This window comes from Castanea sativa, chromosome 11 (assembly GCF_040712315.1).
Source record: "Castanea sativa cultivar Marrone di Chiusa Pesio chromosome 11, ASM4071231v1".
NCBI lineage: Eukaryota > Viridiplantae > Streptophyta > Magnoliopsida > Fagales > Fagaceae > Castanea > Castanea sativa.
Window position 1 is genome coordinate 61589660 of NC_134023.1, and position 15140 is coordinate 61604799.

At 35.6% G+C, this 15140-nt stretch overlaps 1 protein-coding gene across 1 annotated transcript; it reads right to left on the reverse strand.

Annotated features, from left to right (window-relative positions):
• Positions 1-2242: 2242 nt before the first annotated feature.
• On the reverse strand, positions 2243-4174 carry LOC142617667 (GDSL esterase/lipase 2-like). The gene is made up of 5 exons (XM_075790621.1): positions 3910-4174; positions 3716-3837; positions 3143-3373; positions 2774-3032; positions 2243-2660 (listed from the first exon to the last, which is right to left on the reverse strand). Exons 1-5 carry the CDS (start codon positions 4166-4168, stop codon positions 2425-2427), a joined length of 1107 nt encoding a protein of 368 aa, XP_075646736.1. The 5' UTR covers positions 4169-4174; the 3' UTR covers positions 2243-2424.
• Between the last annotated feature and the right edge of the window lie 10966 nt (positions 4175-15140).

Consider the following 15140-nt stretch of genomic DNA (forward strand, 5'->3'; position numbering starts at 1 on the left):
CCACGGTGTCCGTGGCCTAAGCATCTTGAGTAGTGAAGGCATACACTCTACCCTGCACTCTTTTCCCATCATCATTACCCTTAACAATTTTGGGTGTGGAAGAGGAACCTGAGCCCTTGGTAGTTAGGCATTCTCTAGCAATGTGTTCGGGTTGCTTACAATTGTAACACAACTTGGCTCCCAAAGTACAAGGTTGCCCTTTATGGGTCTTACCACAACGAGTGCAAGGCTACTTCTTACCAAATTGACGAGAGGCACCCTTGTCTTGCCCATTATAATGATCCCCATTATTGGACTTCTTAAAGAACCCCTTCTTTGAATTTTTCCCTTGACCTTTTACATGCTGAAAACTAGAGGGTCCTTGCTTCTTTTCATCCTCCTTGGAACCGGGGTTGCACTTAAAGTCCTCTTCAAGACTCATTGCCCGCTTTACAATCTCAGTAAAAGTGCCCACTCCTGAGAGTTTGAGAATCGAAGCTTAAACCATTTGGACCATTTTTCCAAAGTGCATAACTTCTATGGCAGAAGACTTCCTTGAGGTTACTTCGATTGGGGATTGGTTCCCTTCTTGGCCTTGCATCTGCTGAGAAGTTAAGCCTTCTTTTTTGGCAGAAAAAATTTTCTTTTATACTTGTTGGGTGATTAGTTTACCGTTTAGTTATTAAACTGTCTGCTGTAGCGTTATTTCCATTTGTTGTATTATTTTACCATAACCTTATTAAGCTACCTTCATTTATTTCAGTGTTAGTATCATTTGTTTCGTATTATACTTATTATGCCTTACTGTATTCCTAGTATAACATCTGTAATAGTTGTTCCTGTTGTGGCCGTATCATATGCTCAGCCCGCGATGCCTCTGCCAGAACGCGTCTACATTGGGACGGCTCGACTTGTGCACAAGGTAACCTAAAGTGTATCTCATTTAGGCTAGCCCCAACTCTCTTACCTCAGACCCACGGGCCGTAGTACAGCAGGAGGGATCGAAGCCCAACAACACAAAAAGGCCCACTACAGAAGGTAATGTACAACTCACACAAACATCTGCACTCAAAGAGAACAAAATGAGTTATTCAATGACTACTACAAAGCAACAAAAGAAGAAGATACAAAAAGTTATTTAAAGTTGCAAAAAAGAAAATCACAAAAAATATGAAAAACAGTTTTGTCTTTCAATTGATTACAAATTGTTACTATAAAATTGCAACATTTATTGGATAATTGAGGATATTAGGGGTTTGGAATTATAAATTGTATTTAAAAAAAAAAATTTACATTTTCCATTTTGTAATTGTATCAATGATAGGGATTTTTGAGATTGGAATCCTAATGTGCAACATTCATTTTTTGTGATGAGAGTTAGATATCTATTTAATTTATTTTCGATTATGTTAGATATTTATTTGCTTTTGAAAGATATCAAATCTGACTCACTTTCACAAAACGTAATATATCACATTCACAAACTTAAAGTAAGGTATCATATGCATTCTTTCTTTGGGAAAGAATTTCAAATTCATTCCATGGGTTTGTCTCAAGTTTTTGTTTTGCGCGTCTTCAAGTTACTAAGACAACTAAATGAAAATTTTTTGGGCTGTTTTGGCACTGTCAACGACAATGCATGTGTGATAGCTTAAATTCTTCTTTCATTGTTGGATTATTTTATAGTCGATAGCATTCCCGTGCATCACACAGGTTAGCGACTAGTTATAATAATTATTATTAAAGGATAGAACTAACCAAACAATTCAATTGGCCATTTTTATATTCTCTTTCACTCGTCTTTTTTGTCTTTTAATTTTATTTTATTTTATTTTAATAACTTGATAGTTGAGAGAGGAAGAATTTAAATCGTGAATGTCTTTATTGAAACTTGGAAACACCAAGAGGTTCAAATTGAGCAGCTAGAATCAACATTAGTGTTAGGTTGTAAATCTGTTGTAAACTTCCATTCTATCATAGTGAATTTGTTTACTTTGAGGACAACAAGGTTAAATCCTTCCTAGTTTTTTTTATCTTGATGCTGTTGGTTAATTAGCTTTCTTGGATCATTATATAACCTGCCTTCTTTACTTTTCCGTACTAAGTAATATGATTATATGTGTTTAACCTAAATTTGAATAATTAACTTAAGTAACTACTTGGCTAATTAAATAGGTTAAACAAATCTGATTTACAGGGGTCTAAACAAACAAACAATTAGTATTAAGAATCTTATATGGTGAGATAAGAAATACTACACATTTAAGCAAAATATTATTCAACTTGAGAAATCACTCGATGCAATGTCCAAGTGTTGATAGTACAACATGAAGATTTGATTTGCATAGTAATTTATTACATTAAGCTCTTACATAAGAGCTCCATGCTTTTTCTTTTTTTTTTTTAATTTCATATTATTATTATTTTACTTTAAATCTAAATACATTAGTGTTCAAACAATGTTTCCAGATTGTAAGGTCCTGAGACATTGGGAGTTCCACTCCAAATTAGCTCTGCAAATTGCTGGTAGGCCTTTTCGGAAGGATGACCAGAGTCAAAATACACATAATCATTAACGTTCTCACATAATTCGTACTCTTTCACTGATCTTTTTCCTCCACAACTCGGAGTTCCCCTATATGGACCAGTTCCACAGCATGCAATCTTTCCTTCAGTGAAGCCTTCCCAACATAATTAAAACAAAGATGCTATTAGTCTGACATAAATAAAATACAAAATACAACACTGATAAAATACTCTGTACTACGAAAATGTCAACGAGAATGTGACATACCATATTTTGAAGGGTTGTTTATTCTTTCACTTAGAAAAGTGTAGAAATCAGCTGTTGAATATTTGAGTCCTTTGAGCTCGCTCTCTAGCTTCGGAAGGAATTCAGAAAGTGCTTTATTGTGTAGTTTTACTAGTGTTGTAAGTTCTTCCAAACATGCACCTGTGTTTCCAGGTTTTACTAGTGCTTTAAAAAGCGGGGAACAACCCCATGGTCCCAAACCAAGGAACACAAATTTTCTTCCTCCTTTCTTATATATTTCCTGAAAAATCAAAATATAATTATAGCCAACTTATAAAAAAAAAAAAAAAAACAAGAATAATCAAACATAAATTTGTTTAAAAGATTGTATACAACACTAGTTGTTATTACTTTGATCACATTTGTCATGTTGCCAATCACCAAATTTACGTATTCTTCTTTAGAGTAGGATTGTAGCAGGCTGGTGTTTGAGTTGATGGTCACAAAATAATCGTTGCTTCCAATGCTAAAAAAGTAAACAGCTCTGTCTAGTAAAACCTTTGCTTCTTTTTCACCTAGTTCTTGCTTCAATAGAGTTTCCAAGTTGTTGAAATAATTGAGTTGAGCGTTCAAGCTTATCACCTGACAAAGAGAGAAAGAAGAACTTAAGATTATAATACTCAGTATTATGTTAAAAGAACGAGAGCTATATTTTGTATATAATGTGTCCCAACATAAGCAAAAGCATATGGGGCCAAGGCAAGGATTTGAATTTGGGTAATATATAAACATTTCTGACAAAAGAAACCACGACAATCCATCCTTTTCAAGTGAAATGGAGAAAGTGCATTTCACTATTAAAATTTTATTTCTTGGATGTTAGACAATTTACAGAGTGTTATATCATTTAAAATTTAAATTGACACATCATTGGATATGCATTTAAATCTGCAATATTTAATATGACTTGAACAGAATGTGTACCAATCCTTGACGAGTTTCATCAAGAGCACCAGCTCCAATTGAAGCAAAGTTAGCCCCATCAATATACCGCTCATAACCAGGATGTAGATATGGTGGAATTAGCTGCAATTTTGCATACTCAGCTGCAAAAAATGCTTCAAAAAGTAAGCAACAATTCAGGTCCAATAGAAAACAACACGTAACTATTATCTTACCAATGAAATCTGGAATTAGACGGCCATTTGAAGGTCTCCCAGTTGGGTACCTGAAGAAGCTTTCCCCATAAGGTGAAAAGTTTACCTGGAAATCAGTAGTGGTATTGATATAGTTATTGTTTCCAGCATCAACTACTGAATCCCCAAAAATGAACAAGGCCACATGGTTCTTTGGTAGACAGATATCACCAAGGCATTGGGTTGGGATAGTAATGCTTGCATACAAAACCAAGAAATAGAACCTCAAACTGATCATCATGTTAAATCTACTTCACTTTCTATTAGCTTCTCATCAGTTGCTATTCATTTATATAGTGTGCCTTAGTTTGTCCTTTAGATGAGGAAAATGTTCAATTAGACTGATTGTGTTGAACTTTCATGAAAGGCTGCTATAGTTTATTGGCTGGGTGATGAGCTAATCACATATGTTCAAAGTTTGAATAAACAATGTTTAAGGACAATGTTTATTCAAACTTTGAACATATGTGATTAGCTCATCACATATGTTACATGCATCTTCTAAATTTTGACTTTTACAATTTACATGGCTAAATTCGATAATTCTTTGCCCAAGTGTGTGTTTTTTTTTTTTGGTTCCCCTTTTTATTGTTTAGTTCTATGAGCGCAAATTTTGATTTTGATTTTGAATGTTTTGATTAATTTTATAATTACAATGGGAAGGAGTAATTTAAACCTTGTATTTTTTATTAGAAATACCAAGAAGTGCCAATTGAGACAAATTAATGTTTTCGGTTTATATATGTAGTTTATATCTTAAATGGAGTAAGATCCAATAAAATTTCTATATTAACTTTATATTGAAGTTCATAAAATCTTACTATTCATTGTAAAATGAGTTGATTTGATTTTCTCACATCATCAATATCGATACCTAAATAGATACCTAAACAGTACCAATCAATATTTTCATATTTGACAAATTAAACATAAGGTGAGCAGTACGTGAGTTCCAGTTAGCTCAACTGGTAAAGTTCCTGATTGTTGAATAAGAGATCTAGAGTTCAATTTCCGCCTATACCAAAAATTAATTGGTGTCTTGGTCTGATAATAAAGAGCTGAAACTCTCTCAAAAAAAAAAAAAAAAAAAAAAACATAAAGTGAGCTGTGGTTCCTCTTCTCACCCTCTTCTTATATTTTTTTGTAATTATTGAAATGAGTTGTTGGGAAAAATATTGTATCTATGCACTTACTGACTTTAAAATGAATTCACATTAAATTTGGTTCCTTATCTTATAATCATTAAGGCTTGATATTATAAATAGCACAGCCTGGATGGAGACCGACTGCCATTTGTTTATTAGTCAATAAATTATATATATAAAAGAAAGTGATTAAATAAATAAATGAACTTTCCAAGCTATTTCCTTCTTGCTACTTGGCAAAAAATGTAATCAATGCAGTTTAATTATTTCCTTTAAAATAAAATAAAAACGCGTTTTAATTATAGGCCTATTCTATGAAATAAATAGGACTATAATAAAATAACACCTAACCATGTTAGGTTTCTGTTTCTTTTAATAGAATAAATCAAGAGAATAATTTTTTTTTTAAATCTTCTTAGAAGATTTAAAAACTAGGAGTTGATATTCAGCGAAAAAAAACTAGAAGTTGATTGTCAAGAGACTCAAGACTTAAGAGTGTAACTAAATTAGTTGGCACTTCCAAAGCCTTTCAAGGCATTGCTCAAAGTCCTATAGAGGAAAAAATTTACATATTTCTGAAACAGTGTTTCCGACTCTCGCAAAACGGGTGAACCCGTAAGACATATCTCATAAACAGTTGCATAATACAAAAACTTATCAACTATTGAGACTATTTGGCTTCGGCACTAGAACCAAGCCTTATCCATTCTAAATTTCATTGTTGAAGTGCACTTTTTGACTTTTTGCCCAGTCTAAATTTGATGATGACTGATTCTTAAATAATAATAATAATAAATAAAAAGGGAAACTGACCAAGTCTTGGAGAATATATATATATATATATATATATATATATTTAGACCCTTTAAACCAGATTATTTAACCTAATAATTAGTCAAGCGATTACTTAAGTTAATTATTCAGATCTAGGTTAAACAATAATAAATCGTATCATATACACCAACATAAAAGTAAATAATATCATGATATGATGACCTAGGAAAATCGATTAAATGAACTATTTCAAGGTAAAAACTTAGGGAAGATTTGACCTAACAATTCTCAAGGTAAAACAAATCCACTATAAGAGAATTGAAGTTTTTACAATCAGATTTAACCCTAAATTTATTGCTATCTCAAGTAATAACTTACTGACACGACCACGTGCAAGTTTCGAATCCATAGACTCCTTCTCTTCTTGGATTTACTGTGACAAAAGCACTCATGCTTGTGATTTTGAGATCCCATTCAAAGGTTTCAGATCACCTTCAAGTGTTGATCTTTGTAGCAGCAACTAGGTTCTATCATCACTTGATTGTAGATTTTGCTCCAATAGATGCTTGTGTAGTTAGAAGGTACAAAACCTCACAGATATCATAAAGAGTAACACAAAAGTCTTCTAAAAGTCTACAAAACGTAACTAGTGATAGACCAAGAATGTATTGACCCATTGTGATAAATTAACCGATTAATTAGCCAAGTTAATTAATTAATCCAATTAACATGCAAAACGCGTGGTAGTACAAACAAATCACCAACTAAGTTAATATGCAGCGGAAAATAAAGTTGATAAGGTGATTTGTTTACAAATGGGGAAAACTTCCAAGGCAAAAACCCCATTAGGAGATTTTAAGGTCACCACTCTAGAGAATCTACTATTATCACAACAAGCGGTTACAAGTAAAGGAATTTCAGTACCTTATACCAACCTACAGTTAAACCATTACCTCAATACACAATTGGACTTGTTCTATAGTGACAATTTCTCATTTTTAATGCACGGCTCCTAGTATATGACTAACCAATCGATGCGCGGATCCCAGTACGCGGCTTACTCACTAACTTGAGAAAAATGTTGGTTGCAAAATTCTTCAGTTCATCAACACGATGAAGATCACGAAGTTTCTTGGTCACAAAACCCAACGGCGTACAAACATAGTAGTTTCTTCAAGAGAAAGATGAATTAGGGAAAATTCTGCTTTTGGTCACAATTTGCATGAACAAAATTTTGCTTGAACAAAACTTTGCTTCACACTCGCGCAACCTTTGACAGCCCTTAAAATAATCCTTATATATGTTTAGGATTATGAGAAAAGAAAGCATAAACATTTACACACGGATTGAAGTGAAATCAGATTTGAAAAAACTGATTTTCATAAATCTCGATAGATAGGGTATCTATCGAGTAGCTGTTGAGCATCGGGTTAAAGTAGCCTTTTAAACCTCGATAAATGCTATTTATCGAGCTTTAAAATCCAGCAATTCTTCACTTGTTTCTTGGACAAATTTGCATGGCTTCAATACTTGAACTCTTGTTCCTTAAGTATTAAACACATCCTAGATCTACCCAATTACAAGTACAGTGCGTTTTGTCAAAGGATTAATCAATTCTAAATGAAATATGTTCCTAACATCATTCACATATATCCTAATAGCTAGGATTTCCCTTTTATATGTGGACAAGTTAGATTGAAACCCTAAATGTTTTTGAGGGCTTGGACTTGGTTTAAAAATTCTGTAGAATCTAATTTCTACAATTCTCAATCAATCAGGCCTAATTTTCGATCGATTGATCTTGGCAGATTCTGACTCTTCTTTTCTGCAGTCAACTCGAACTTGAAGCTTGAAACTTACACATTTGAACAATGCCTAACACATGATTAGACATGTTTTTGTTCTCGATTTACCAATACACACAAAATATAATTCTAAATATTTAATCCTAAATCTTTAGAACCTAACCTATTTAATATTTTAATATGTATATATAGGTTGATAGAAATTAATCATTCCAATCCAGTTTTGAATAGCTCTTCAGATGAGATGCCTCTTTTTCGTTGCATGAAAAACCCCCCAATGATGTAATTTTGTTATCTTTTTTGTCTTAGTTTCATGGAAAATTCATGCAAAGTTCGTTCCTACAAAAAAAATTCATGCAAAATTCCTTAACAAAGTTGGAAATTATATATATATGGTTAACAGGAACTTGCATTAAACAACAATCAAGTCACAGGAGGTAGAGTATTGACAGCTAGGTTATCGAGATGTCCTGGCATGTTCTAGGCTTCTAGCACACGTTTTTATCCTGTTTTGTTTTTTGACTTCTTGGTTTTTCCGACTCTTTGAGGTGGCTAGTTAATTAAGTATTAAGTACTGGTTTTTGTAGTGTATATATATGTAGTAACTCATTTTCAAATGAAAAAAAAAAAAAAAAAAAAAAAAAAAATCTCCTAGAGACGGTAGAGATTTTAAACAATTTAATTATACACTAGTACATGTCAAAAAAAAAAATTTATACTTTACTTGAACATGATGATGTTTATAGTATTAGGGCAAATGATAGGGTAATGATTCTTTTATACTCATTGTTTCATATCCACTTTTCATGTTTTAAATGTAGATATTTCCTTTTTACCATTTTAAAATCGGTATATCAATGCATGCAAGCACGAATAATGTATGAAAGAGTATATGTAAAAATGAGCATAAGATACCATTTAGTCCAAATAATACCGAGTTTAAATTTTGTACTTCGTCTCCAATCGTTAAAAATGTTAAAATTAGTGTTGAACTTTAATCAGTATGTGAGCTTGGATCACAGTGAGATGAGTGATAAATTAATAGTAAAATTATTAAATTTATCATCAATTAACAGATTATGCTTTGGAATAAGTGGTTAGTGGATCGCTAATCTGTACTATATTATATCACACAATACCAAAAGTTCAACGTCGACTCCCTATAAAGTCTAGTCTAATTTGGTTCCCAATTCCATTTTCTATAGAGAAAATTTTAAGCATAAATGAATGTGGGGGGAGTGACGTCTCTTTTTCCACAGGGTCCCATCATGGAAAAGGAATGCAATAACAAAGACAAAAAAACAGAAAATTAAGTAGATGTGATGTGACTACGATGATTAAGATAACTTAATTTTAGAACCATGGCCAAAAGACCTAAAATTATGAGAGTCAAATTCATGTCTTTTCTCCTTCTATGAGCATTAACATCAGGAATCTTAAAAAGTTTGTTATTAAGCATTTTAAAAACCTATTTTATTAATTTTAATAACTTATTTTACAATATACCTAACTTATTTTATCACTTCATTAAAATATTATTATTTTTATCATTTTTAATTATTTTTTATCTTCAATCTTATGTCTTCCACCACCCACAAATTCATTGCCATTGCCCACACCCACAACTCTATTGCCACTACCCACACTTACTGCCACTAGCCACCATCGCCCACAACCACAACCACCACCACCCAACCCCTAACCACCAATATCACAAACAAAAACAAATCACCGTAAACCCAACAAACCCATAGTCACTATCACCCACCCACCTGGCACCACTGTAAACCCCAACCCAAAATCAACACACCACTAGCCACCACCACTACAAAACAACTACCAAATCACAAAACCCAGCCATCAAACAACCAATTACAAAACAACCACCAAAACCCAGCCATCACAAATCACCAAACACTAAACAATCACCAAAACCCAGCCATCACAAAACCCAGCCACCAAATCACAAAACAACCACCTTCACAAATCACAAAGCCACTGCATCACAAAATTTCAACCATCACCAAATCCGATCCACCACCAAATTGTGACCCATGACCTACCATGACCGCCGATGCACTATGACTCACCCATGGGAAATTGGTGAGAGAGAGAGGGATAATCAAAAGAGGGCAAGGGCGAGAGGGCTAGAGAGAGGAAGAAATAGAGAGAACCAATGAGAAAGAAAGAAAAAAGAGAGAAAAACTAGTGAAAGAGAGAAGAAAATGAGAAAGAAGAGAGAAAAGAGAGTCTGGAGAGAGAGAGAGAGAGAGAGAGAGAGAGAGAGAGAGAGAGAGAGAGAGAGAGAGAATATTTTAATTGAAGTATATATTTAAAAATTATTATCTTTATAAGATTTGACCTACAATGGACTGTCATAGATAGTAATCCACTATAGCTCAGTTGCTAAAAGTTTTAACAATAACACATTTGTTGTAGTGAGCTTTTTTTGAAATGAGATGCAAAAAAAAAAAAAAAAAATTTAGCTTTTGAGAGCTTTAACGCGAATGCTCAGCAAAAAGAAAATCACGTCTTCTTGAAATTGATTACCAAGAGAAAGGTACACACATGTGAGCAATTGATGGGCAAATGATTGATGGTCCATGCATAATTTAACATCCTTTGGTGGCTTCATAAAACTAGACATGACAAAATGGTCCAAAAAATTTTGGTCCGACTAGAAAAATACTTGACCTAAAACCAAATTATTTTTTACCTGAAGCTAAAACAAGTTAACCTGTGACCCAACTCCATTTTTTTGCGGGTCAACCCAATATTGTGACTCAACTTATTTCAATTTTTTTCGCTAAAAAATATTTAGACTACACCCTTGTGTGCTAGGTGCATAAAACACAAAGCATGGCAAGGTGGCAGCCTACTACCTAGCCAGTACCCAATAAGAGTAAATAGTGACATGAGTCACATGACAACCCATTTATTTAATTTTTAAAAAATAAAAGAAGTTAAAATGAAAGGAAAACAAGTAAACAAAGAAAATAGAAAAACATTAAAATCAGACAAACAGTAAGAGTTTAGGACATTTGATTTCACTATACACTAATAGTAACACTACTGAGTTACTTAGTGCTCCAACTCCTCCTAAATAATTTTTTTAAATAATCTTATTTTATTATTATTTTAAATGCAACAGAAATATGTGTACTTAAGGAGACTGATACCTTAACATAGTCCATGAGATTTAGTTTTTTTAGGTAATTGTGCCAAAGTTTTTTCCTATAAAAAATAGTGCTAGACGTGGTTTGGCACAATCGGTGTGGGGGGAGGTTTTGAGTCATGCGACCTCATCGGAAACCTTAAAAGACAAACCGCCACATTGTTGCTTGATCGGAATTCTATTTGTGTTGGAGGCGGTTTGGGTTGGTATGGCTATTGATTGCTCCAATCATCAGGAAAAATAAACAAATCTGAGAACCCAACAACCAAAAGTCAGTATATCTAACAATCCAAACAACCAAAACTCAATAGATCTAATAACCCAACAACCAAAACTCGATAGATCTAACAACCCAAATGACCAAAACTCAATAGATCTAAAAAACCCAACGATGAAAGAGGTGAGGGCGAGAATGATAAATCTAGTTTGAACAAAATCTAGGCAAAGATGAGACTTATGGTGGTTGTAAGGAGGAAAACTTACTATATGTAGTGAACGGAGACTATCGGAATTTAGAGGGAGGAACCATTAACCATACTGGTCAGTTAGAAACGTAGATACTTCTTTGACAGTCACTCCATTCACTAGTAATTATTGTGTTACTAGGTTTGATCAGAGTTGTTCCAGTACAATTTGTTGGGTCAAATAGGGGCTTGAAAAGTCCTAATAAAAAATACTAACAAAAGAAACCACGACAATGTTTAGAAATTGTTCTATACACTTGTTATACCTCGTTCATATAAATATAGGTTTCATGTGTGGAAGCTACATATGGCTAGTTATGTACTGGATTTATTAGTATCTTGATGTGAATAATACCCATTTTTCATTGGAAGAAAAAAAAGACCTAAAGAGGGTAGAGTTCTTAAACAATTTAATTATACGTACATACATGTCAAAAATAAGAAGTTATACTTTATTTTAACAGGATGTTTATGTATTGAATGATAGGGTAATGATTCTCTTGTAGTCATCATTTCATATCCACTTTTTATGTTTTAAATGTGAATATCTCATTTTTACCATTTTAAAATATGTACGTCAATGCATGCAATAAATATTGTGTAACAGATTATATGTAAAATGAGCATGAGATACTATTTAGTCCAATTAATACCATGTTTAAATTTTGTACCTCCAACATTACAAATATTAAAAAACTCAAGTGCTGGACTTCGCTCAGTAAGGAGCTTCGGAGTGAGTTTGGTTGGGCTTTTTGAAAAAATGCATAATGAAAAAGTGGAGTTTTTAAAAAGTGCATAATGAAAAAGTGTTTTTTTTTTTTTTAAACTGAGTGTTTAGTAAAAGCTGTTAAAAAGTGTTTTTTTAAAAAGTTGAGTATTTTGTTAGCACTTATAAAAGTTGCGGTTTGTGAGATAAATTACTAAAAAGGACAATGTATATATAGGGAGTTTATTTCATACTTAAATCAACTACTTCATATACTTAAATCAATTTTTCTCTTTCTAAAAAAATTATTTTTTTCTCATCAATATTAGCTAATAATAACCTACCACTTAAGATTTATTGTGAAAGTATTGTATAATTATTGTGATAATTGATACTGATTTTAATTTGAACGTACTATTACAAATATTTTTTTCTCTTTCTAAAAAAATTATTTTTTTCTCACCAATATTAACTAATAATAACCTACCTGTGGGGAGTAAAAAGACCCTGATGGGGATATGGGCCTTTGGGCCATGCTAAGGAAGGCCGACCTGCTCTTGGGTTTAGAACTTGTTAGTACTAGGGGTCGGCCCATACGCCGAGGATCCGAGGATCCAGCCGAGGGTGAATTTCCCTTCGGACGGACACCGGAGAACCCAGGACTTCATGGTAAAGGTTAGGGAATGACACGGTCAAGACCAATGGTTAAAGGGGGTAAACCCTTGAATGTCCTAGAAGCACCGATGTTAGAGAAATACCAAAGATAAATGCTGCCACCTCTGCATTAAAGACCCTGCACCTACCACCCTGGCCGCATTAATGGGGAAGTGACACCTGAACAGTGGAAGGGAAACTTCTGGTTACTATTCAAAGGCACTGAGAAAAGAAATATCTAGGCTAAGGGGGAGTTGGGGCAACACGTGTACAAAGTATCAAAAAGAGGAGTATTTAAGAAGAAACCTAGAACAGGAATGGGGGGTCCCTTCTTTGTAATCAAAAAGAAAAAGAAAAAAGAGAAAGAGAGAATATAAGAACAGCTCTCGGCTTACGTCCGAGCAGGTTGATTTACAATATTCCTTGTTGTTTTCAAGTGTTTGTAATCTTTGGCTTGTCATTTAATCCTTAGACACTTCTAACCTGGGTTTCAAGCCCACACTCTACAAACTCATATTGTTTAAGGCTCATTGGGCCTGAGCCCGTAACTGTTCTTGGGGCCAAGTGCAATTGTCCCCTTACAATTGGCGCCGTCTGTGGGAAATCTAGTCTAGAAGAGGTAGGGATACTATGGTAGGCTTAGGTACTCACCATGCAGAGTCACAGGGATCACAGCCGGAAGATCATTTCGAACGTCTTGAACATCGAAGGGATCGTGAGGGAAGTGTCCATACAAAATACCCAGGCGCTAGCCATATTCATGAGGGGGTAGCGCCACCCACGATGAGGGTTCTAAATCCATGCAGAAGGAAATCAATCGTTTGAAGAGAAGGTTACGCCGTGCTAAGCGTAGGTTTTCACCGTCCTCGTCTAATTCTTCCTCGGAGGAGGATAGGGGAGGTGGCTACGGCTCAAGGTCGCGCTCTCCCACCAGTGCAACATCCTCCGGTGAGGAGGACCACCAGCCAACTCGCAGACGTAAGAAGCCTCATTCTAGGGGCTTAGGCAACGATGCTATGAGTAGGGCGTTGCACCAACTCTCCAAATCTCCATTTACATGGAGGATTGAGAAAGGAAGGCTTCCCAGAAGGTTTACCCAGCCCACTTTCACCATCTATAATGGCCGGACTGATCCGGTGGAGCATGTGAGTCACTTTAACCAGAGGATGGCAGTGCACTCTCACAACGAGACCCTAATGTGTAAAGTTTTCCCCTCTAGCCTGGGACCTGTTGTTATGAGGTGGTTCAACGGCCTTAAGTCGGGGTCTATAAGTTCGTTTGGGGAGCTTACTAGAGCATTCGCTTCGCGGTTCATTACGTGTAGCAGAGTACCTTGGCCATTGGACTCGCTGTTATCCATGACCATGAGGGAAGGGGAGACGTTGAAAGCATACTCCGACCGTTACTGGGAGATTTTTAATGAAATAGATGGCGACTTTGATGAGGTGGCGCTTAATACCTTTAAGGTAGGCCTTCCTACTGATCACGACCTGAGAAAGTCTTTGACTAAAAAGCCTGTTCGCAGTGTATGTCGCCTCATGGACCGTATTGACGAGTATAAGAGAGTGGAGGAAGACCAACAGCAAGGAAAGGGAAAGGAGAAGGTTATCCCGCAGGAGAGAAGGGATTTCAAGTCGGACAGATACAACAATAACAGGCCGAAGAGAGATTACGTCGGACAGTCCGCCTCTGCAGCACCTCAGGCCGTGAACACTGTATTCCGGGAACCAGTACATCAGCTGCTGGAGAAAGTTCGTAAAGAACCCTTCTTTAAATGGCCTGGTAAGATGTCAGGGGACCCTGCGAAGAGGAATCAGAACCTCTTTTGCCAGTACCATCAGGATGTAGGCCACACTACCGAGAACTGTCGGACCCTTTGGAACCATCTGGAGCAGCTTGTCAGTGAAGGAAAACTGAAGCAGCACTTGTGTCAACCTACTGGTCAGGGCAGCCAGTCAGGTTCAAACAATCAGAGGAACAATTCGTCCCGGCCGGCATTGGGAACAATCAATGTTATCTTCGCTGCACTTGGTAGGACCGGCTCAAGTCCCACTAGGGTGATGGCGGTTTCACATCCTCAGGCCGAGGATGTGGGTAGCAGGCGGAAGAGGTTGAAGGGCACTTTGCCCGTCTTAGGTTTCTCCGAGGAGGATAAGGTAGGGACTATCCAGCCCCATGACGATGCTCTTGTGGTCACCCTCAGGATAGGGAACTATGATGTGAGAAGGGTGATGATAAATCAAGGCAGCGGTGCAGATATCATGTACCCTGATCTATTTAAGGAGTTAAGGTTGAAGTTGGAAGATCTTACTCCTTATGATTCGTCGCTTATAAGCTTTGAGGGGAGAGCCGTTGCGCTGAAAGGACAGATCCGTTTGCCTGTTCAATCCGACTCAGAAACGGTTGAGGTGGACTTCATTGTGGTTGACGCGTACTCTCTATATACAGCCATCCTCGTCAGGCCTTGGCTGCACGCGCTTGGGGTCGTCT